The sequence below is a fragment of the Zerene cesonia genome, unplaced genomic scaffold, assembly GCF_012273895.1.
Source record: "Zerene cesonia ecotype Mississippi unplaced genomic scaffold, Zerene_cesonia_1.1 Zces_u004, whole genome shotgun sequence".
Classification (NCBI taxonomy): Eukaryota; Metazoa; Arthropoda; class Insecta; order Lepidoptera; family Pieridae; genus Zerene; species Zerene cesonia.
In genome coordinates, this window is record NW_024045134.1 from 2,643,158 (window position 1) to 2,667,720 (window position 24,563).

General features: G+C 36.1%; 1 protein-coding gene and 1 pseudogene across 6 annotated transcripts in view; both read left to right on the forward strand.

The window, feature by feature from the left end:
• The window catches only part of LOC119838677 (titin), a 68,102-nt gene that overhangs the window by 21,404 nt on the left and 22,135 nt on the right, over nucleotides 1-24,563 (forward strand). For 5 of the 6 annotated variants that reach the window (XM_038364746.1, XM_038364751.1, XM_038364750.1 and 2 more), the window contains exons 2-11: nucleotides 6,206-6,260; nucleotides 6,968-7,082; nucleotides 8,527-8,652; nucleotides 8,757-16,024; nucleotides 16,763-18,017; nucleotides 19,223-19,440; nucleotides 20,212-20,536; nucleotides 21,827-21,931; nucleotides 22,497-22,700; nucleotides 23,198-23,331. In XM_038364746.1, coding sequence (XP_038220674.1) covers nucleotides 6,207-6,260; nucleotides 6,968-7,082; nucleotides 8,527-8,652; nucleotides 8,757-16,024; nucleotides 16,763-18,017; nucleotides 19,223-19,440; nucleotides 20,212-20,536; nucleotides 21,827-21,931; nucleotides 22,497-22,700; nucleotides 23,198-23,331 — 9,804 coding nt within the window. In that variant the 5' untranslated portion in view covers nucleotide 6,206. The remainder of the gene's footprint in view (nucleotides 1-6,205; nucleotides 6,261-6,967; nucleotides 7,083-8,526; nucleotides 8,653-8,756; nucleotides 16,025-16,762; nucleotides 18,018-19,222; nucleotides 19,441-20,211; nucleotides 20,537-21,826; nucleotides 21,932-22,496; nucleotides 22,701-23,197; nucleotides 23,332-24,563) is intronic. The other variant, XM_038364747.1, reaches the window with a different exon arrangement.
• On the forward strand, nucleotides 21,647-21,774 carry LOC119838759 (annotated as a pseudogene).

The window sequence follows — 24,563 nt, forward strand, 5'->3', positions numbered from 1 at the left end:
GTTAGTTCGTAATGGATGAACTAAAAACCTGCTTTAAAGATTTAAAAAATTATTTAATAAAGTTAGGTACTGTATGCCATGAGTTGTATCTTATTTTTGTTTAATCCCAATTTAACCTGTCACTATTAAATGGTGGTTTCTTTTTTAACCGACGTTCTCAAAAACCAAAGAAAGTTTCAATTCGACTGATTTTTGTTTGTATTTCGATTCGTGGGTGTTCTACCGATTGGCGTGATTCTTTTTGAGTTCGATAGCGAATCGTTGATATTTGGTCTCATTTTAGAATCTGGAGTGGTACCTCTTTACAAACGACGGTTAACTTTTAGAAAAGATGATCATTTGGCTAATATTCCATTGGGCTAATTACAAGAATTTCAGTAAACACTTAATATAACATTTTATTTGTTTGTTTATTTATTTATTTATACTTTATTGTTTAAAATTTTATTAAACTTGTAAAGAAGAATTGATAAGAACAAGTATTTTCTAAAACCTAAATATACTTTTTAATTTATTGATACTAAAACCTTGGTATTATTTCGCGCCAATGGCTTAGCGGTTAGTGACCCGGGCTATGCGTCACTGGGAGTGGGTTCAAACCCCATCTTTAAACATATTGTGGGTTTCAATTTATTCATTTTATATTCCCAGTGCCTGGGTGTCTCATAAATGGTTTTTAACATTTATATATTCTAGAAATATAATTAACTACATTTGGCAAAATGTTATATTTTCAATTGCTTAATTTTTATTATAGCTATATTTAAATTATCAAAGTTACTGAAGTCCTTAACGGTTGAACCGATTTTAATGAATTTTTTGTATGTCTTTGTGTGAATTCGTGATTGGTTTTGATTTAAAAACGAATGCGGGCGAAGTTGCGCGCATTCGTTATAACATATATATGTATAAATATATATATATTGAAATTTGCATAACATTAACACAGAGCATCAGTTATTTTAGCATTTCATATGTACAAGGTTTGTGTTTTGAATATTAAACAGCTTTTGCTGAACTGTGAAGATTCAGTGAAAGTGTGGTCACAGCCTATTTTAACCCGACTGCGTTGAAGACAGAAAGGTTATTACAAAGTCAATTTATATCAAATATCAAAACATCTGCCCCATACCCCACAAGAGACGAGTGTGACTTGTGAGGACTGGGGTAAATAACTACACTAGTTAAAAGGTAAATTATTTCTTACTACATATACCAGTGCAGATAGCGATGTTAACTTAAAAAAAACTAATTTTATGTTATTTTTTTAAGTTAACTATAAAAAAAAACATACAATTATCTTTGCTATGCTATACTCTCTATATAAAATCAAGTATATCAAAAATCTGATGAAAAAAAAACAGTTTTAATTCTTAATTTTAAATTTGGTTATCATTATAGATTATTATATTTTGAGTGAACTCTCTCATAGGAGAGATATATCACGTAGGCCTTATCATGATGAATCCTAAACTATGATATAATTTCAAGTCCACCAATATAATGTTATATCTATATATGTGGGACGGGAATGTCCAATTCCCAAAATAACCAAAACAATAGGCGTGAGACGTGAGCAGATTATTAATGGCTGTGTTATATTTACATTTCTTTCTAATAGGGGTCAAAGAAGTTTTATTCAGCTGAACCGGAGAGGTCATATTTTTATTTTTATTAGTTTAGGTAAAACGTAAACTTATTCAATATAGAAGTGAAGAAAGAAAAATTCACTGGCCTTTGTGTAAAAACAATATGTTGTTCTGTGTTGAGGATAAGTAATTGTGCCCTAGGCTATAAAAATCTAAATTAATTTCTTTTATCTTCATTTTAATCGATACATTGGCATATTATTTTATAAATGTCCTTAAAAAGGTTCGCGTCGTAGTGTCTTCTACGAAACCATTCATAAGAAACTTACTAATAGATTGCACAGAGCTCCCAGCATTCATAGATTAATAAAACAGCGAAGAGTTAACTGTAAATACGGTTTAAAACGAATGACGAGTTCCAACTAACTTTAAGAGATGTAACATAGTTGTCTCTGAAATAAAACTAGTTTAAATCCGTGGCCACGCATGATATCGTAAGAAAATTATCTACTTATCCAGACTATAATACACATTATATACATTTCGTAAAACATAGCCCGTTTTCTTTTCCTCATCCTACCCAGTCCATTCCAGTCATTAATCCTTATACCTCAGCCCTTTAAAGCGCTAAAAAAGCACTCTGCTAATCTTAATGAGCAGTGGTGATGGTGATCGCTTACCATCAGGCCAACCACCAACTTAGGTGCCCGCTATAATGAAAAACAAAAACAAAAAACCAGCAATTTGTAACAATCTCGTATGCAAAAAAACTTCATTTTATTTCGGTTTACATTTCGTGACTTATAATTCATATTATAAATCAATTTAACCCGTTGATGAAATTAAAAGGATCGTTAAATTCATCATTTAATGACTGTATTCTCTCTTGGGTTAAAAACTTAATAACTACTCCCGATATCGCGCAAAACCGGGTGGATATTATTCATTTTAAAATGACCTTAAGTGGAGTCAAACTCTTCTTATGTCCTCTTGCGCATATCATGTTTGTGTCAACTGTGTTTGAGGTCAATTAGTTTTGATAGTTAGTTGTTAGTTTTATGCTCACACATTAACATTTTACAAAACTTATATAGCTGTTTAATTTTAAATTTTATAGCATTGAAATGCTTTATAAATGAGAAATTTTGAAAGAATAGAAAAAATTTGATCACGAGGCAGGATTCGAACCTGCGTATCTTGCCTAACCGTAGCAACGCCTAGCCTCTCGGCCACCCGTGATCCTGCCACAGTAATCGAATTTCTTCTACTCTTTCGGTTTCATGTGATTAAGGGGCACCCCACGCCATCTTTTTATTCTTTCAAAATTTCTCATTTATAAAGCATTTCAATGCTATAAAACTAAAAATTAAAATTATATAGCTGTATTCTATCACGTCATAATAACTTTAAATAAAACTCATATTGGTTTGATTTTTTAACACAAATTAGTGTAATAAGATAGATAAGTTAAAATAAATCAGTAGTTTAGAAATTAAAGACTTTTTACGTGAAGAGAGACTCAGTCTTCCTGAGCCCACTGTAAGTGTTCGAAACGTCGGGTTAATAATATAATGAATAAATCGCGTTTAAAATCCGTTAAAGTCTTTAATTTCTAAATGTATAATACTCGCGTAAACTCGAACACAAGAAAATACTAAATCAGTAGCTGTTCACAAATACTTTTCATAGTCATGTTATAAAATTAAATAAATGTACTTTATACATTGTTTTATCACATATTTGTGTATCTTTACATCTGTGAGGCATGATTATCATAGGTACAAACGTGAATAAATAACGCCCATAATCTTTGACAAAGTGACCCCCACTACATTCGGTTCAAGGTCCAAGAAAAGTGACCTCACTCACAGGGACCCGAAATTTATTAAAATTGCACTCAAAGATTTATTGGGATCCTTTTTATGGATTCGTTGGCTGTATCTTACTGTTAAACCAAATATATTACTTGCCTCAAGTGTCCCGTTTCAATGATTGGATGTTTTTGTTATTAAATATATTTATTTAATTTTTAATACTTTATAACTTTTTTTATTTCAATTTTAAAAAAATGTATTGTTTACTAGCTGCGCCCCACGGTTTCACCCGCGTAAGTCTGTATCCCGCAGGAATATCGGGATAAAAAATTGCCTACATGTTATTCCAGTTGTCCAGCTGTCTACGTACCAAATTACATTGCAATCGGTTAAGTAGTTCTTGCGTGAAAGAGTTAGAAACACACATCCTTACAAACTTTCGCATTTATAATATTAGTAGGAAGTGGGAGTAGGATTTATTGATCGTTATTTTTTATTCTTATTGCTGATTTACCCAACAATTGTGCTTATAATTGAATTATTAGTTGCTCTATCGACTACAAAAATACAGTCGAATTCCTTCTCTTATCAATGTCGGTTGAATAGTAAGTGTTTATATCCAAACTGTTCGAGGAAATTGACTTTTGTGTCGATATAAATCTATTTATCGCCACAGCTTAATGTTTAAAAGCATATAACGTTTATCAGTTCACATTAGTGAGTCCATTTTTCACGGCGCCATTACTGTGATCTGTTGACAAATTGTCTACCATTAGATGACGTCACACCGATGGTCTTTTTTTTCGCTACAGATAATAAATGGAAGATGGTTTTCGAACGAGTTCCCAAAAACGGAGGTCCTATTTGATTGTATCTTCTGGGCTTTGTTATTCCATAATTTCGTGGAATTTCAATCGGTTGACGTGATTCTTTGTTGTTTGATAGGAAATTTTTGTCCTATTTTAGAATTTTGACTGATATTTTAGCTTTCCGCGGCTTCGCCCGCGTATTGGGAGAACAGTTTTCGTACCATATCGTGATCTTAAAAAAACGATCTCAAACCATATGGACGATTCACAAAATCCTTGTCTTCATTACCAACAGTAATCGAAACAAGTATACATAGCTATATAAGGGCACGTCCACACGAAGCGGGACAAGGGCGGCGGGGCGCGTATATGGGCGAGGCCTTATGCGACCTGAGAATAAAATTCAATCGAAAAAGTTAAATAATTTCGCACTGCGCTGTTAATTGGGTCAATAACTGAATTCCTTTGTTTAAAAAGTATAAGAAAAATATTAATTCGTTTGATTGCTTATAGAAGCTTATCAGTCTTTATTATAGCACAACTAGCGGTTCGCCCAGGCTTTGCCCATGCTACGTATATAGCATACTAGCTGCGCCCCGCGGTTTCACCCGCGTAAGTGCGTATCCCATAGGAATATCGGGATTAAATGTTGTCTATATGTTATTCCAGTTATCCTGCTGTCTACGTACCAAATTTCATTGCAATCGGTTCAGTAGTTTTTGCGTGAAAGAGCAATAAATACACACACATCCTAACAAACTTTCGCATTTATAATATTAGTAGGATAGGATATTAGTAGTAGTAGGATGCATTCATTATTTATAATTAAAAAGTCCTGTTCCCAATCCAAAACACATACATCACGCAATAACTTTTTCTGCCTCGTAAAGTTAAAGTTATCGTTGATATCATATGTCCATTATGATTCCCGCCGTGATTGCATATTAATGTTTATTAATCTCCGTCATACACAATCACCCGAAGGTAAAATTAATTCAGCGTGTCGTGTCGGACCCGTCTCGTTTTAATGGTCGCAATTATTATCATGCAATAATTGAAACATTTAAATTATATAAAGCTTTTATCGTTTTCTTGGAATTGGCGATTTTAAATTGAGAACTTATATCATCATGATCATCATCATCATTAGCCCATATATGTTCCTACTGCTGGGACACAGGCCTCCTCGGAGGGCTCAGGCCATAATCCACCACGCTGGCCAAGTGCGGGTTCGCAGATGACACATGTCGTCGAACTTTTAATTCTTGGACATGCCGGCTTCCTCACGATGTTTTCCTTCACCGTTTTAAGCAGTGGTCATGTTATCCACATGTGCAGATAAATTGAAAAATCAATTTATTTCCTGCACGCTCGCCCGGTCTCTAACCCCGACTTATCGATTTTGAAGTCCGAGGTTCGCAACACTGAGCCACCACTGTTTTTTACTTATATATACGAGAACTTATAAATTTAATTTTGTAAGCTGTAGACTAGAGAGCTGATTAAACATCTATTTTTTTAACAATAAGATGACAATAATTCTCATAGATGCTTCGTATATTTCTATTAAAGAAACCACCAGCAAGCAGTTCTTGGCAATGCCAAATAAAAAAATTGCATTTGGAATAGCAATATACAATACGATGAGTTATAAAAGTGTATTTGTTGTAAAATAAAAATTTAAATTCGTAGACGTGTGTTTGCTTTAATATTTACGTAGGCGTTTAGAATTAGATCGATATTATTGCACATTGTACCCTAGTACAAATTATAAAGCCCAAGCACACAAGGATCCAGTACACATCCAACGAAGAAAATGTTTTCAAATGGACCAGTAGTTTCTTAAAAGATTTAAACAAACAAACTCTTCAGCTTATTACATATATTTTTTATAAGTATAGAATAAGGAAGCAAGAAAATGTACTTAATGGGGTCCTTTAAATTAAAACTATCTTTTAGAAATTGTTTTAATCTGTATGTCTGTTTGTTACAGAATGTCTGACGGAGACGTGTCGTTAATCAGGGACGAGGACGTGTTACGTCGTATGGTATGTTTTTACATAAAATATATTTTTAAATAATATCCAAATTTAGCAAATTTTAGGTTGTCTTGTATTCTGTATAAATGTCGAGAACTTTTGACATATTCACGTTTTTGCTCTCTTTACTCTGTGACCAACTGTATTTTTAACCGACTTCAAAAAAGGAGAGCTCATCAATTCGAATGCATTTTTCTGTTCGTTACCTCAAAACTGTTTTATAGGCTGAACCGATTTTTATAATTCCTGTTTTATTTGAATGTTGGTTTTTGTCAAAAATTTGGTCTGGTTCTGACAGTTAAGCTAAAGGCTCAAGTTAAGCGGTTAAGTATATTGTTTTGAATAATTATTAATTAGATAACTGATTTTTAAATGTGTTTATTTTCTTATAATTTCACTTTACAGCTGTCGTGACACAAATTTTAATTCAATTAAAATTTACGATCAGTGGTTTGTTTGTTATGTTATTAAATTACTATTAGTTACATAAGTTAATGAGAATATGAGAAATTTTGATAACAACATGTCGTTGTTAGTAATGTTACTAACGTGTGGTGGGCAAGCCTAATAAATAGATTAATACTCACATTAATTTATAATAACTTAGCACCTACCTATTTATGAAAAATGAATCCTAAACTTGATCTTAAAATATTAATAGTGGAAATGAAACCAAATCAGGAATATAGCTTTAAATTGTATTGTTTTCATTTTAGTGGCAGCAAACTGAAGATTTCTCTCGCAAGAAAGAAATTCGGGCGCACATGTACCGCTTACGTGAGGAGCGGCTGAGAAACCTCTACTCGCCCGAGCCGACAGCAGATGGCAAAGGTATCATAACCAATCGTATATAACATTACTAATTGTACAGCATTTCTTAATCATTCTTTGAAGTAATTATAAGTCTTTGTTGTTTTGGTATATTTTGTACTGTAAGTCAAAGATGTATGAAATGAAATGAAATGAAATGAAATGAAATAAACATTTATTTAGATTCAATCGTTCAAATTATACTTTTTCCCGCTTAAATCACGCATAAACCAAGAGTACTTTAAGGGATTTTTTTATACATTTAAACCCTCCCGCGGCTTAAATAACGGGTTAAATTCGAAGTACTTTAATAGATTTTATTATAAAAATAAACCTTCCTTTGAATCACAATATCTATTAAGAAACCCCATCAATATCCGTTGTGTAGTTTAAAAGATCTAAGCATACACACATATAAGGACAGACACGGGAAGCTACATGGCTTTATACTATTTAATGGTATCCTTTTGCTTTTACTTCGCATCAGAAAAGAAGTGCCTGTAGGTTGGGAAGTTGGGGATAGATTGCAAACACATTGAAAGCTTTTGTTGTATGATTAGAAATGATTCTCGTGGCATATTGAAACGATTATTTGTTACCTACAAACTTGTAGTTTTATTAAAATAGCGATTGAATCGCACTCTGGATATGGCCTGTTAAAAAGGATAATTACTGCACAGTTTTCGGCTGTAGGTTTAAAAAATGTGTGTAATTTATTTTAGTACAGCTTAGTTGTTATTAATAATTGTTTTCAAAAATAATGAGCGTAATCAGTAATGATTCAATATTATGACAGTAATACACAAATATTAATTAAATTTACTAGGCTTTTAAAATCACATGACGTTCGCCTAATGGAAAGCTATCACCAACGCCCATGAATATTCGCAGAAATTATTGTGTTTATACGTCAGCAAATAAAAATAGCGTACAATGCAAGACTGAGGGCATTTTGTAGGAAATATAACATACTTCAATCAGTAATAATTTACCAGAAATTATTAGTGTGCAAGTGTGAATTATTTGTGTGCATGTGTTTGTAATAAAGATGAGTAAGGCAGTCCCTATGCAGTTATTCTGCATGACATGTATTTCGCAGAAACAATTTCTGCTGTCGTGTTGTCTTGTTTGATTGATCGTTTGGTTAACTCAAATGTTGACACGCGTGAAATGCAAGCTAGCTAATGAGTTTTGTTTTATAATTACCATATATTACTTTTAGGTAAAAACGTTTTAGTTTTAAGAGGATTAATTGATTTGTCTTATTGTACCTGTAGGTCTTGTTTTTGCTAATTGTCCATTGTACATTCTTTGTCATTTAAAATTTTTTTGTCTTGTCGTCATATATTCTAGGTGCAATATATGATAGTAAGATGCTACACTACTCAAACTTGAGAAAGAAAATTCAAACATATTCACTTGAATAAAATTACGATATTAGTGTTTCATTACGCAATTTCAACAGGTTGTGAGTTCACGTCGACCCAGGGCCACGTGAAATCGTTCGCCGACCAAAGCTTCCAGTCGATGAAGAGCAAGGAAGTGCGAGACGCGGGCTCTCCGCCCAAGGAGTTCACATATCGCGGCCAAGGTGCTACGCCCCCTGAACTCAACTTAACAGAACTAACCCTCATTAACCAGTAACAATACACCACAATCAATACTCTCACTATAATTACCTTTTCACGTTTCCAGATCTCAAAGACCTGTCGAATGCTGGATGGAACGTAGAATCTGAGAACAGGACTACCGACGATGGTCACACGCACGTCAAATCGGTCCGTGCTGACATCCAAGGTCGCTACGACGTTGATGGTGGAAAAGGGCAGTTCTCCGCGGCAGATCATCACAAGCAAGCGGTCACCGAGTACGATGATGGCAACACGAGCCTCAAGCGTAACGAAGACTACTCAAAGACAGCTGCCCATGAGCAAGTTGTGCGCCAAACTGACGATGGCACGCACTTCTCGTCTACGACCAGCTCCTCCACGTCTACATCCAAGTTCGAACAGGTATCATCGAAGCATGAAAATGTGCCATATATAACCGACGACAATTATGACCTAGCATCTCAAAAATATTACGACACTAACAGAAACGAAGAAATGACATCTAATAGAATAACAAAAACGAATAACTACGAACAAAATTTGAGAAATGATTACGAACAAGGGGAACTCGTCTCCCGCAAAATTGACTATCCAGATGACAATACAAAGGTTATTGTAGAGACAAGGTGCCTTCCTGATGGCACTAGGGTTACTAGCACCCGTCGTGAGTTTCGCGCTCCAAGTGTTCAGACTAGCCGATCTGAACATTATTCGCAACAAGTACGAAATGAAAGCAAATCATCTTCTTACACTTCATCTCATAAAAGATCTCACACAAATGAATCTACATCAAAAATAATACGCGACTCAATTGAAGATAATGTTCACGATATAGTAGATTCTCAAAGAGTAAAGGACGATTTTGATTTTAGAAAGGAACACATAAATAAATACAATGATGATACGCAAAAAACATATAAATCCAATAATAATGAAAAAGACCAACGTGAATATACAACCAGTCATGAGAACCAAAATATACGTCGTCAAGATATAAAAGAGACTCGTTATTATAAAAATACGGATGATCGCAATCCATCACTAGAGCGTAACGTTGATGAAATAAACAAAAACAACGAACGTATTATTAATGAAAGGAACGTCCATCAAGTGCGAACCTCGTATGATGATCAAAATATTCGTCAACATAATGTTAAAGAAACTCGTTCCTACAATGATAATGAGGAGCATATTCTACACTTTACAAAAGATAGGGATGTACCTGACCGCGTAAAACCTAATGAACCATTGTCAAATGAGCGACACCACTCTTCTTATGATGATAAAAATGTTCACAATCAAGATACAATTAAGAAGACTAGACTCTACAAAGATTCTGAAGAAAAAATCCATAATGTTACAAAAGAAAAAGATATAAAAGAAAACGTAGAGAAAAAAACGACTGATCACTATCAGACAACGTATCAAACAGATTATGTGCAAAGAAAAATAAGTAACGAATGGAGTCCTACACATCAGGCGTGGGCTAGCACACTTCGTTCTGATTCTCCTTCACGACCAACAACAAGGGCTTCTTCTCCGGGAAATAAAACTTTCAAATCTAGCAACTCTTCTCTTAGAAGTAGTGTGAGTCCAGACAAAAACTATAGAAAAACTCCAAGTCGTGGCGGAAGTCCTAATAAAATTGATCGTTTTTCACCATCTCGTACTGTGTCTGATAAATATTCCAGTACTCAATCGTCGTCATACTCCATTCATGAAACCAAGACTAACAAATATTCTAGTTTGGATAAACAAGCTCCAAAATCAAATTCACCAACCAGGTACAGTCCTGAAAGAAAACCACACGAAGGAACCCGAAAGAGACCTAGTGTCAGTCCCGAAAAACAAGCTTACGCGCCATCATCCAGACCTCGTGATAGTCCCCAAAGAGAAAGTCCTGCAAGATCATCCCCTAGCCCTGACAGAAAATTTAAAAATTACCCGAAAGATAGTACTTCTCCAATGCGTCAGACGCCAGAAACTAATGAGTTTTATTCAATTCATGAAAATACAGACACAAATAAATCTTCTCAACACAAGGTGACAGAGATAAGAAATAATACTACAAAAACGACTACTCGTACAGATGAGTGCATTGATACAAGTACTATCACAAATAAGTCACCAACTAAGCCATCTGAAAGTCCTGAAAGACAACCAGGCTATATGAAACATACAGCATCTAGTACGCCCAAAACGGATCGTGCGCCATCACCAACCAAACCATATGATTCTAGCAGAAAATCTCCTACTAAACATGTATACTCTGCGAGTCCTGAACCGAGTTACACTGATACTAAACTTCATAAAGTTAAGGATGAACATCAACAATTTATTAACGAAGAGCGCAAGTCATACACTAAATATGATGAAGACATAACTACTACAATAACATCGCAGAGGAAGAGCCCACAAAAGGAACGGCCGACACAAGCACCTCAGCCTCATCAAAATTCACCAAATCGTATGTCACTAAGTCCGGACAGAAATACGTCACCATCGAGGAAAAGTCTAAACACAGATGAGACATCGCCACTAACAACAGACACACCTAAAAATATCGATAATCAAACAAGCGTGATTGACAGAAAAAGCCCTGAAAAGGCACACATTATAGATAAAGAGACTCCACAGAGGAAAAGCCCACAAAAGGAACAGCTGCTGCAAGAAACTCAGCCCCGTAAAGTTTCACCAACACGTATGTCAGTAAGTCCCGATAGAAATCCATCTCCCTCAAGGAGGCTTCCAAACACACGTGAGGAATCACCTTTAACGGAAAATCGTAAGGCAATTGACAGAAAAAGTCCTGAAAAAGATTCGACCACTGATAAAGATATTAAAACTAAACCCAAAGATGAATCCACAAAAAGTTATAGGCAGCCTTCTAGAGAAGCTTCGCCTGTAAAGAGGGATATGAGCCCCGATAAACATTATAGGTTACCAAGTGAAAAGCCTTCAGTCCCTTCCACAAAAGATCTCTCGCCTAAACGGAAATCGTCAAGTCCTGTCAAAGAGGTAACGAATAATCTCTTGCCATCACGAAAATCCCCTACAAAGGAGAATCTAAAAGGTACTGAATCGACAACTACTGAAACAACATCTATATCAACATCTTCAAAGATAACTGAAAATATTGAAGATATCAAAACGGGTATAACTCGTAAAGAACAAGATACTTGCGTAACAAACAAAATATTAAACGTAGATACAAATACTACCAAATCTCCTTCCAGATCTTCACCTCGCAGAAGTGTTTCTCCCACTAAACCTGTGACTAAAGATGAAATAAAATATAAACAAACCACAGAATTTATTACAATGGAAAAAACTAACGAAGAAACACATAAAAGGGCCGCTAACGATCGCCCCAGAAAGCTAGTAACCCCATCTACGAGTCCTACAAGAAAACCTAAACCCGATGAGACTGCACCTTCCACTGGTCAAAGCACTCCCACAACAACAGCAAGTGGGTTTGTTTATTTCAGCTCTCCTCAAGCAGAAACACCACAAGTTACTGATCTCGATGACAAGGAGCCGATTCACACTAATGCACCAAATAAACATCCGATTGATGATTTGCAACAGAAAGAACCTCTTCGTAGATCGCCATCTCCAACGAAAATTCCCTGCAGATCTCCCTCTCCTGAAAAGGTTGCCACAAAGGAAAATCTTCCTAGAAAGAGTTCGTTGAAAAAACCTTCAATAGATAATACGCCATCAGAAAAACCTCCGACAAGTTTCCTAATTTCACCTACAGACGATGACAGAGATGTTAAAAAAGAAAAGCCAAATAAGAAGGACACGCCTATAAAGGCTAAACCACCATTAGAAAGACGTGAAACATATGAAGAAAGATGTAGAAAAATTTTAGGAATGACTGATGAGGATACCACAATTGACACTAAAAATGAAACTTTCTTCCAAAAAAAATCTACAGACACTTCACCCAGTATTTCTCCTTGTGAGAGTCCTATACAATTTGATGACAAGCATTTCAGCAAAGACTCGTATGAAGTGGTTGATATAGTGGATATATCTGAAGAAAAGGTTAAGTCTAGTACCCAAAAATCAACACGTAAACCTAATGATACACTGCCTTCTAGTGTCGTAAATGTTAAAGAAATAACTGAAAATCGCACATTTAAAGAAAAGAACATTGAAACATTTTCTGACATTTCAGACACACAAAAGCCTTCACTGGATAAAGATAGTACACTTAAAAGACAGCCTGAGAATAAGTCGAAAGATATTTCTACTGCACCTAAAGCGGAATTTAGAGATAAGGACACTCGTAGTCCCTCCAAATCACCACAACGTAAGCCTTCAAGAACCAGTCCGGAACGCAATTCATTAATAGATTCTCGAAAATTCCCTGAAAAAATAAATGCTCATTTGCCATCCAAAACTGACCAAGATAACAATAATGTCACAATTGAAATAATAGACGATCAAAAAAGTAAAGTAATTCGCGATGAATCATTATTAAAAGAAGATGTACATAAATCTACCGAGACCCGCAAAAAAACAGAGATTAGCTCCGACTTCATTCTTTCTGAGAGAGAACAGCAAATACTCGACAGAGTCCAATCATCGCTCAGAAAATTATCTCCCGACCGTAAGCAAACACAACCTGGCCGAGAAAAAAGTCCCGAAAAGCCGATTACGAAAACTGAAGCTATTGATGTTGTTACTATTTCTAAAGAAACAATTGAAGAATGCTTAGATTCTGGCGATAAAAGTACAAAAACTATTTCGGAAGAAAAATCAACGTTAAAAAAGAGTGTAACCAATGACAAGCCAGTAACTAAAACACAAATTCCAAGCAAACCTTCATCAAGAAATGTTTCTCCGAATAAAAAATCACCAAACTCACCGAATTTATCCAAAGGTATTCCTGAAACAGGAAAAATAAGAAGTTCTTCTCCAAAAAAACCTATGTCACCCATTGAGAAAAAGCCAGGTTCACCAATAGAGAGACCACAGTCGCCGCAAGTTCCAAAAACCATAGGAAAGAAAGAACCGACTTCTCCTCATAACCAGAAGACGTCAACGACATCAACATCGAAGAATGAAAAAACGAACGTGACCGATATTAAAAAGACTACCATTTTAAAACAACACACTACATCGAAGATTTCACAACCCAAAGTCAATGTCACAAAAGTTTCTCCTAATAGTAAACCTACAGAAATGGAACCCAAGCGAACATATCCGCTAAAGGGAAGAAATGTCGATACGAAAGTTACACGCACAACAAGTGATATTGCTATGAAGTCTCCAGTGCAGAAAAAGGTTTCTCCACAAAGAATGAAATCAAAACCGGAGATCCAAGTCACTAATGCTTCTTCGAATAGAATCACAAAACAGACAAATATTAAACAGCAAAAATCTTCTGTGAAGGAATCAACAACGAAACTCCCAGTAAGTAAACCTAAATCTGCAATTGATTTAAACACATCTACTGATGACGATGATATAATTATTGATGTCCAGCAAGCTAAATCGTCACGAGAAAATTCTCCAGACCGCATTTGTCCAACGCCTGTTGGTTTTTCTGAAGATGTGGGAACACCACGTTTCCCAGATGAAGTCAATGAACCAGACGATGAATTTAGTAAGCGCACGCATCATATTATTCACGAAACTGAATCAATAGTAGATGATATAGTAGAAATATGTGAAGATGACGAGCTGTTTGTAAAGCGAACTGAAACCGAATGGGAAAATAGGAAAGATGATAGTTTGCTGAGTGTAAATGATAAAGTTTCAAAATTCACAAAAAAAATTGGGGCTGTTAAACCGAAAGACTCTACTACCCATTTCAAAGAAACTGAAATAAGAAAACATTCTGATTTCAATGACGAAAACTTAAAATCAGATGAATGCCTGCTATCCGTATCAGAAAAAGTGAATAAATTTGCCAAGGGGCCTGTGGGACAAAAAGATAAGAGTCCTTCTCGTAATATTGTCGAAGAATACGACAAAGATACAATCTATCAAGATGATTATACAAAATTGAGTGTGAATGACAAAGCTCATCTTTTTATTGAAACTGCTGAAAACATCAAAACTACTAAGCCGAAGTCTACTGTGCAAAAACCAGAACGACCAGATTTAAGCGACGTTGATGAATCACTTAAAAGTGATGAATGCTTGCTTAGTGTTTCGGATAAAGTAAACAAGTTTGTAAAGACGGCTGAACAAGTATTGTCAGATGTATACATAATTGAAGAAAAAGATAAAAAGATTAAGGAACAACATGACAAAATAATGAAACAGATAGTAGAAAATGTCGATGATATCATAAAATCAGATGTTAAAAAACCTTCTATGACAAAAGAAGAAGAAATTATAACAAATTATGAAGAGACAAATAAAGACGTGCCTACAGTTGAAAACCCAGTGGCACCTAAGACAAAAAGTCCAGGCAAAGTTATCGAAAAATCACCATCTGTAAAAATAACCACTTTAAGAAGTAGCGAGGCCGTGAAAAAAGCAAAGGCGTTGTTTGAAAATATTGCAACGACCACTAATAAAACAAAGGAGACCGTTCATACGAAGACCACTAAATTGACTGACATTGGAGTAGCTAAAAAAATTACAAAGTCAACACCGGAAACTACGCAACCTGGAAGGCCAAACTCGAACATAAAACACGTTCCTCTTAAAGATAAGCAACCAACTATTGAACATACTGACTATGACAGGGAAATAAATGAGGAACAAGATATTACTCGGCCAAGGGAACGATCTCCCGAAACTAAACACAAGGCACCAATTCCCAGAGATGCTTCACCTACATCGGCGACTAAATCAACATTGGGACGGGAAAAATCGCCTGTGACTAGGACAATGTCCCCAATAACAAGAGAGAAATCGCCAGTGCATAGAACATTGACCCCAACGCCTCGAGATAAGTCACCAGCTTCCGGAAGAAGGTCTCCTATGACTAGAACAAAGTCACCTCTAGCAAGAGAGGAGTCTCCAATTGGCAGGACAAAATCAAAATCACCTGTACCCCAGGCGCCTGCAACTTCGAAGAAGGTTCTCTCTCGTTTCCCTCCAGCTGAATCTAATTCGCCCAAACAGCCACATTCAGAAGAGAAAACAGAAAAACCTTCAGACAAGGTGCCTGGATATCAACGCCCAACCAAAACAAGTCAACTAAAAGAAGAGAAGTCTGTAGAGGAGATTGAGGTTAGCAGCAGACGTGGTAGTGGAAAGTTTGGAGTAGAGCTTCGTAGGACAAGTGCGGATCGTTCGTCTGTGAGCAGTGAGCGGCGAAGGAGTAGCGATCATCATCAGCCATGTATTGAAGATATCTTCGACCTGGACCTCCTGGAACAAATGGTAATAATATGATTTTTTTATTGTATCGATTCAAAAATTACTTTATGAGAAGTAAGGAAATCAAACTTACAACCTGCACTTTTAAAACTTTGTTCTTGTTTGTTAGAAACTTTCCTTTACCTTGATTCGATTTACGCAGTAGAAACAAATAAAAACCACTGTATCAATACTTCTTTATTATATATTTACTCAATCCTATTAATATTATAAATGCGAAAGTTTGTAAGTATGGATGTATGGATGTTTGTTACTCTTTCACGTAAAAACTACTGAACCAATTGCAATGAAATTTGGTACGTAGACAGCTGGATAACTGGAATAACATATAGGCAACTTTTTATTCCGATATTCCTACGGGATACGGACTTACGCGGGTGAAACCGCGGGGCACAGCTAGTATTCAATAATTTATTACATAGGTAAGTTATTTAAAACTAAGTGTCCCTGGTTATGGTCCAACTAAAAACAAAATGAAATAGTATCTACAATACTCACAGATAACGTAGCTTTATATTGGTAAAATAAATTTTCATTTTGGCTTCACTAGATCCACCGATTACCACCTACAAAATCATGAATTCTTATCTCTTTATAATATCCGTATGGATTTTTAAACAGTTTATAAAATAGTATGATATTTGTTGTATAATGTTGGTGCTCTGTAGTACCAGACTATAAAATATTATTTAACCATAAAAAACACACAAAAAGCACAAAAACCTGTTTTGTTTGTTGCAGTTGGAAAAGGTCGTAGGATATGAGCAAAGACGCCGCATACGCGCTCAAATTCGTGTTGCCAAGAAAAGAATGGAAACTGAACATACTACAACTGTTAACAGAATCACAAAACACACTACTACCAAAGTTGGTAAGACAAAGTCACCTGAACGTCCACCATCACGAAGATCTCCGGATCGTCAGTCTAAGTCACACTTGCCTCACTCGCCCGAACGACAACCCAAAACTACTCCCAATAAAACTAAATCACCCGAGCGACAAACCAAGGATACCACACAGGTAGTCTCTCAATACGAGCTTGTAGAACACAACGAAAATTTTAGTCAATTAACAAACGGTCATCCTAAAGAACCTCATAGGACAGAAAAAGACATGCCAGTTCGACCGCGCAGTCCTGAAAAACCTAAATCAACACCATCCAAGGTGACACGGCCTACCAGTCCAGAAAAAAAATCAAGACCAATATCACCAAGCAAACCCGCTACTCCAAAAACGAAATCTTCTCGCATCAGCGAGTATGCATCGGCTTATTTGAAAAAGGTGGGACTAAACGAAAACGAGAAGCCGAAACACGCTATAGTGAAAACTAAAAAGGCACCCATAGTAGATGAGGCAAAAACAAAACGAGTTGAAACCAGCCGGGTAGTAGAATCGCATCACTCATCCAAAACCACCACAGCACGCACTTCTTCGAAAGACGTTATTGAGATCGTGCAAATTAATGGTAAAAAATCGCCGTCTCCTGAAAGAATCGTGAGAGAACAGAGCCAGGACCGCTACGACGGCGTCGATCACCCCAGAAAACAAAGTCCTGAAAGAAAGCTTCACGAAAAAGTGAATATTGAACGCCAACCGAGTCCACAAAGAAAATCACCTAGTCCAATGCGACAGAGTCCTGAACGTACCATGCAACGATCCCCAAGTCCTGACGCTAAATCCAAAATTATCAAAAAGGAAACAATCATAAAAACAGTATACGATGTAGAGAAGAAGATCCCACAGAAACAGGCGCAGGAAGAAAAACCGTCGTGGGTGACGAACAGGAATCTGAAAAAGGTCACATCAGAAACACGCACCTTCAGCAGTAAGAAGATAGAGCCCGAGAAGCCCAAGTACAGGCCAAGCAGTCCATCAAAGGCTATAACGAAACCAATAGACGTCATAACTTCGAGCTACGGGCCTGGTCCATTGGATGCAGATGGCAGACCTCTGTTTGGTATCAAGGCGCTGAGGAATGGAGCTAGTAACTATCAAGGTATGTTTGGTGTCAGATTTGGTTAATAGTACATGCACTTGACTTCATCTACGTGCAATCAGTTTGTATTTGAAAGCCTGGTGCCTGCCATGTGGTCTCATTAAAAATTGTTTTAATTCTGACAATTTATAGGCGGTTGAGTTTATATAGAGCCAATAATAATTACAAAAGTTGTAATTAGTATACAATCTTAATTTATTAATTAATTATTCCAAACTTACAATATTATACTATGTAATTGTAATATTATTGCATAAATATTAATTTAATGAAATACATATAACCAACAAATCATTCATAAAGACCGTCACCATGTCGCGTCCTACCAGCTTCTCATATGATTATAAATATTTAAACTGAAATATCTACAATTCCTTAATCAATATGATATTCGTATAAATAAAACATCATCAATTTCTGGTCGCGAAATAGCATCGGATTGTGTTACAGAAAATGATGCTTATTCTAATGAAAATGAAAAAATCTTTAATTTACGCAAAGAATTACCTTTTTAGTTATGTGTATTTGATATTTGGTTTGATTATGAATCATTATCACGTCAACTAATATTGACTCAGATGAATACGACTGTGTTAGTTTATTTAAACAATGTATCTTACATTATTTGAAGCATTTATATCAGGTTATACATTATATTATTTAATATTTTACGCTTTAGCTAGCTCCATTTAATTTATATATTATTAAAAGTGAAGTGGGGCAGATGATACCCATATGTTTCACTGTTCGATTTTCTTTGTAAACAAGTAATGATCAGCCTTCTGTGTCCTGCGAGACTTTTGAGTCCCCACCGGAATTCGAACCCAGGACCGATCGGTGCTAGGCTAATGTGTTAACCACTGTGTCAAAAATACAGCAAATTATATATTATTATCAAATTTAAATATATATTGTGTAGTATGCTCCATTTTAATACATTGCATAGAGTACTAGAGAAAAACAAAACTTTTTATCCAGGAAACATAACATAAAGGGTACGAAATAACAGCTATAATGCGAACGAACCGTACAGTCACGATCCACAGCCAGTCATACATAATACAGTCATACATATAATAAAAGCATTAACTACTCAATCCACAAAGTAAACAAACACGTAACGGTAGTCAGCAGTCGTCAGTTCGACCGACTAGACATTTTTTGCGCGTAGCCACTCAATATTTACATAAACCATTTGTTAATAGTGAAAGGCACGGTCATACGGCAAGAGTTCCACTCGAAGAACGGAGGTGAGCCAGAAGGCACGGTCTCCGTAACCGCCTATTCTACCGAGCCCGAAGATCTGGAGAAACTGCTGAAGTCCCAGGGGGAGAAACCCTCGCGCCTGCATGGGTTGGCAGCAATCACGACTACGAAGAAATTTGGAGGTGACACTGGCACCACGTTTAGTGAGGTTTCAACTGTGAGTTAAATTTTTTAATTATAATACTTCAAGTAGTGTAACCGAATATACATGTCTAAGCCAATAAGCGTAAAATATCTTAAACGGATTATATTTCCTCGGCACGGTAGGAAATTTAATTTTAAAATAACGGAAAAGCCCCTATTGTGGTTTTTAAACAAATTACTTCAAGGTATTATATTAACTGATTTTGTTGTAAACGACTTCTGAAATCAACTGATTGTTTGTCTGTCTATCTTTTATGTCGCAACGGAGCTATATAATAATACAGTTTTCGTGTCTGAAAATAGTTAAGGCGTTGGAGTGTGACTTAGGCTACTTTTTACTGCGATGAAACATCTCACTCCCTTTAAATATGCGAGCGAAGCCACGAGCGGAAAGTTAGTTCAGAATAATAAACGCCTAATGATTTTGTATAGCAAATAAGATAAAGTACAATTTCGTTAAACCTTTTCTTAAATAATCCAAATTTCTAATATAAATTCACAGATAAGTCAGTATTTTGTTCCATTTTATTTATCTCATGTTCAGATCAGATATAAAATGACACGCCGATTGACATTCTATCAAAATTAAGTCATAATTTAAAGTATGGTTCTAAGGCTATTCTAAGGGTTCTAGTAATAAAGCAGTACTAATTCCAGTATGTGAAAGTCCTAGATATCCTATATAGATGTCATTTTTCCACATTGGAATTAGCTGCTTTAAAACATATTGCATGCTTGTATTCCCCAGAACCCATTTATAGAACGATAAAATATTTGCTTATAGAAAGAGGAACGCGCAGCATTAGACCAATTCACACACAGCGACAGAAGAATCCAAGAAAGCAGAATTGACAGGCACTCCGACGCGTTCGAGGTCAGAGACCACGCTTACAGTCAAAAAGCGGAGAGAATACACGGCGACGGTGAAAAATACATCAAAAAGACTATCGAAGAACCAAAAAAGAAGACTGCAGATAGTGGGAGAAGTAAGGAAAGCGACAAGCGCAGTGAGAAAACGATGCAGAAGACTGAGAGACGAGTAGACGACAGGAAGACGGTCAGGCAGAGTTCCGTTAAGTCGCTAACAGAAAAGTTCATTAAGAATGCCAGTAAGTATTTATAATGTTACTAGCTTTTGCCCGCGGTTTCGCACACGTTTAATTCGGAGTGGATTAATAGATGTTATTATACACATAAACCTTTCTCTTGAATCACTCTATCTATTAAAAAAACCCCATCAAAATCCGTTGTGTAGTTTTAAAGATTTAAGCATACATAAGGACATAGGAACAGAGAAAACAACTTTGTTTTATACTGTGTAGTTATAACGTTAACAGTTCATAAACAAACATTAATTTATAAGTATTATTGGACATAATATATGCTACTGTACTTAACTCGTTATCTTAACTTAATCAATATTTTTCCTTATTACAAAAATTCAACCTTAACAGAGGTACGGGGGGCCGAAACGTTAGACATCCTAAAATTTGTCTAATACTAGTGTGGGAAAGTGACGGCGTTAGACGACTTAAATAGCTCTATCTCTTTTCAACATTAGAATAAGTTTTCCTTCAAGAAAGTAAAACCTAGTACCTGTACCTAATTAAGGCCATATAGCAGACACATTTCAACAAAAAGGGTTTTCAATTTTAGGACTAAAACCGCGTACATTTCCCACTCTAATAAACAAAAAGAAACACACAACTTTCAACTTAAGCAACATAATACGCTCGAATACCTCTATATATAATCTTAGATAGATTATATATATAAAAATATACACACAGTAATCGCAACTAATCGTTCCGCACTTCTAAAAATAGATAATATCCATCCACACAAAGGCTACAACTTTACCAAAATGACGCATCCATCTTTAAAAGTAAAAGTGGTAATAATGCTTTGTCATCATGATGCTTGCTGACAAGAGACCCGTTACGAACACTTTCGTTTCCATTCAAAGTTTTGCGTAGTCGGTTATTTTGTAAGTGTTGCACCAAGTCTAGTTACAGGTTTGGTAATCATTGGCCATTGCTAGAAACCTTCATAGTACATTTATTGTAGAGGTTTTTTGGTTTTCTTATATCAGTCATCTATTGAAGATACGGCCTTCACCATTCATCCATTCATGTCGTAAATGAGGCGAACATACAATTAAAATAAGAATTATTGCCTTTTTCAAACATACAATTTTAAGATGTTTATCGATCAGAAGTATACTAACCTGGCGTGGGAGACACCGCAATCAGGAAGGCGGTTCCTCCAGAGCGAGGTCCCACCACTGCACTGCGGCGGGGTTGACCTCAGCAATTATGCCTAATGTGGATAATTCGTACGCGTAAAAAAAGATATAAGTATGTATAGATATGACATTTAAAACTGCTGTATTGTTTCAGGTGAAACTACAAAGACGGAGCGGACTACATACCCTAAGGCTGGTCTGATCCTGCGCACCACCAGCATGAAGGACAGTGTGTCTAGTGACTCATCAGCTCATGCCGGTAAATTGAGTATTTAATATATTTTTATTTCCTTAAATTGAAACTGACAGTAAAATTAATAAAAAAAAAAATGATTTTGATTGTATAAAACAAAATATACCACACTACGCTGCGCGGTTTTACCCGCGAAGGTATCCACGGGTAATAGCAAGTATTTATATAACTGTTCTATTCTCGTAAAGTTTTATTAAAACCCATTCAGTAATCGTGATTGTTTTGTAAGTAAATACTTACAAACGTTCGCGTTTAAAATACTAAGATTTTTTCCCAAAAAAAAGATCTCCGATACAGGAACAACATCATATGACTAGCAGATCCGACAGACGTCCTGCTTTCGTGTCTGTTAGCTGAACTGTCAAACGCGACTAATTACTATCCGTTAAAATTTCCTATTTTTGATTCAATTGTTAAGAGTCAGTCAAAATAAAATAAAACGTTGTTAATATGCAAAAGGGCTTTCTAAGTGAATCGTAGTTAAATGCCATTGATATATCATCATCAACGACCATTCTCAATTGGGTCGGATCTATGCATATATTCCTACAACATCCGAAGTACTCTGCAGGTCTAGCACGCACGGACAGCGAGCACAGCCTGGCCTCGCTCGAGGACGTGGTCACCACCAGGGAGCAGATCGGTGACGTCATCCGCACCACCACAACCACCACCACCACCAAAGGCAGGATGCAGGAGCGCTCCTTTCTAGACAGCTCCACCAAGGTCACTGGCGTACAAGACATATTGACCAGGATGAAAAATGCCGATATCGGTAAGATTTTTATCACATACTAGCTGCAAGCCCCGGATTGTCTGAGTAGTTATTTATCGTAATTAATTATAACATGCAAAAATAATTGTGCGATATAAATTTTTTGCGCAATAACTCTCGTACTGCCACTTATAAATTCTTAGTATCGATACAGGATCTAACACAAAACCAAATACAATTGAAAATCAACATCATTAACATTTTTAGAAACAAGCCTAGATTCTCCATACTTAAATATTCGCAGAAGTACAGGACACTTTGGGCTTATGCTTTGTTGTCTAGTGGGGTGAAGTGGGGGCTGACCGTATTGGCATATCACATGCTGAGTGCCCCTAGGTCTCCTCAATAGATTACTATAATTTTATAAGTTTTGTTGTCATTATTGCTTTGTAGTTTTTAAGTCTGCACTATTTTTATTATGTCTGTGTTATTGTTTTAAAATGGTGCACCTAATACAATTCTGTCATTCATATTTTTATTCGCTATTAATACAACAGTAATAGAAGAGGGAGACACGAACGAAGACAGTGAGGCCCGCGCCCTCCTCAACAAGTTCCTCGGCGCGACTGTCCTCATGGCGGGCATGCAGAACTACGTCACCGAGAAACCTGGGGGCGTGGTTGTGAGACAGGTATGTTGATCTATACATGATCCTTTAGTGCTATAGGTTATAAATGTACCAAAGACGAAGACAGGGCGGACTGCCTGTTATAAACTGGCCAAATCTTCCTAGCTACACGTAACTTGTCACGTAAAAATAATCATAATAAACCAACATACATAAGTATTATTGAAGCAGTGTTATAGTAACACTGGACACTGCATAATTATACCCATTTGCATCCATTCTCAAAATGACGCCTCAATCCAAACACACGAAACGGTATCACGCGCGTCAAAACGTCAGTACATCATCTCGCACCAAAATAAAAAGTCAATGTCCAGACCAAATTTACATTGCAACTTGGCTGCACTCCCATTTCCCACGCCACGACTAAATAGACTACATTTCCTTATTATTTATTCGATTTCCACTCATATTTCGATCACCATACCGTCTATAAACCCGTGATAGAATACAGAATCCGTTTGCAAATAAATCATGAATCATGTCCGCCGATATCTATGCTTGCATATTCTTGTGTAATAGACCCCTTTATAAAAAGGTGTGGTGTATGTTAAGGGTATCAAATTTATATCTCATTTAAGAATTTTACTTGTAATTTGGTCGACATTCAATAATTTGATATAATTTGATACAAATAAAAAAAACAATATTTGTCAAAATCATATTAAAATATTGTAGTCATAGCAAGTAATATCCTTTGATACCTACGATTAAAAACGGTTAAACGTGTGGTCAATCACATAATGACCATATTTGATGTGTAACTTTACTTTTCACAGCATATATGTCTCTACTATTGCTAAACAGCACTCGCTAAGTCAAGCAAGAATTAATCGACATGGACAACTATTTCACCACCATTATCACTATTTTTATGAAGCCATCATATAATCCAGTATACCAGGTTCTGTACTGGACTTCCAATCTCCATGTAACGCATCACCGCCCCAGCTGTACGATAGTTGGCGCCGGCCCAGCACCACATGTGGTCATTACTCCCAGATAACCCCGAGTTCCTCTGCCAACTTCGTAGAACCAACTCTTGCCTTTTATGGGCAAAACAACGGCACACAGGGTGCTACTGCGCATGCTTTTGCAAAGTGGAGTTTGCAAACTCATTGTTATTGAAATGAAAGGCCCCGTTTTTCCTCCGGCTACGGAACTACCTAGTCTTGCCATAAATATTGTAATAAAGAAAAAAGAAAATTGTTAACTGCAAATAACATTTATTACTT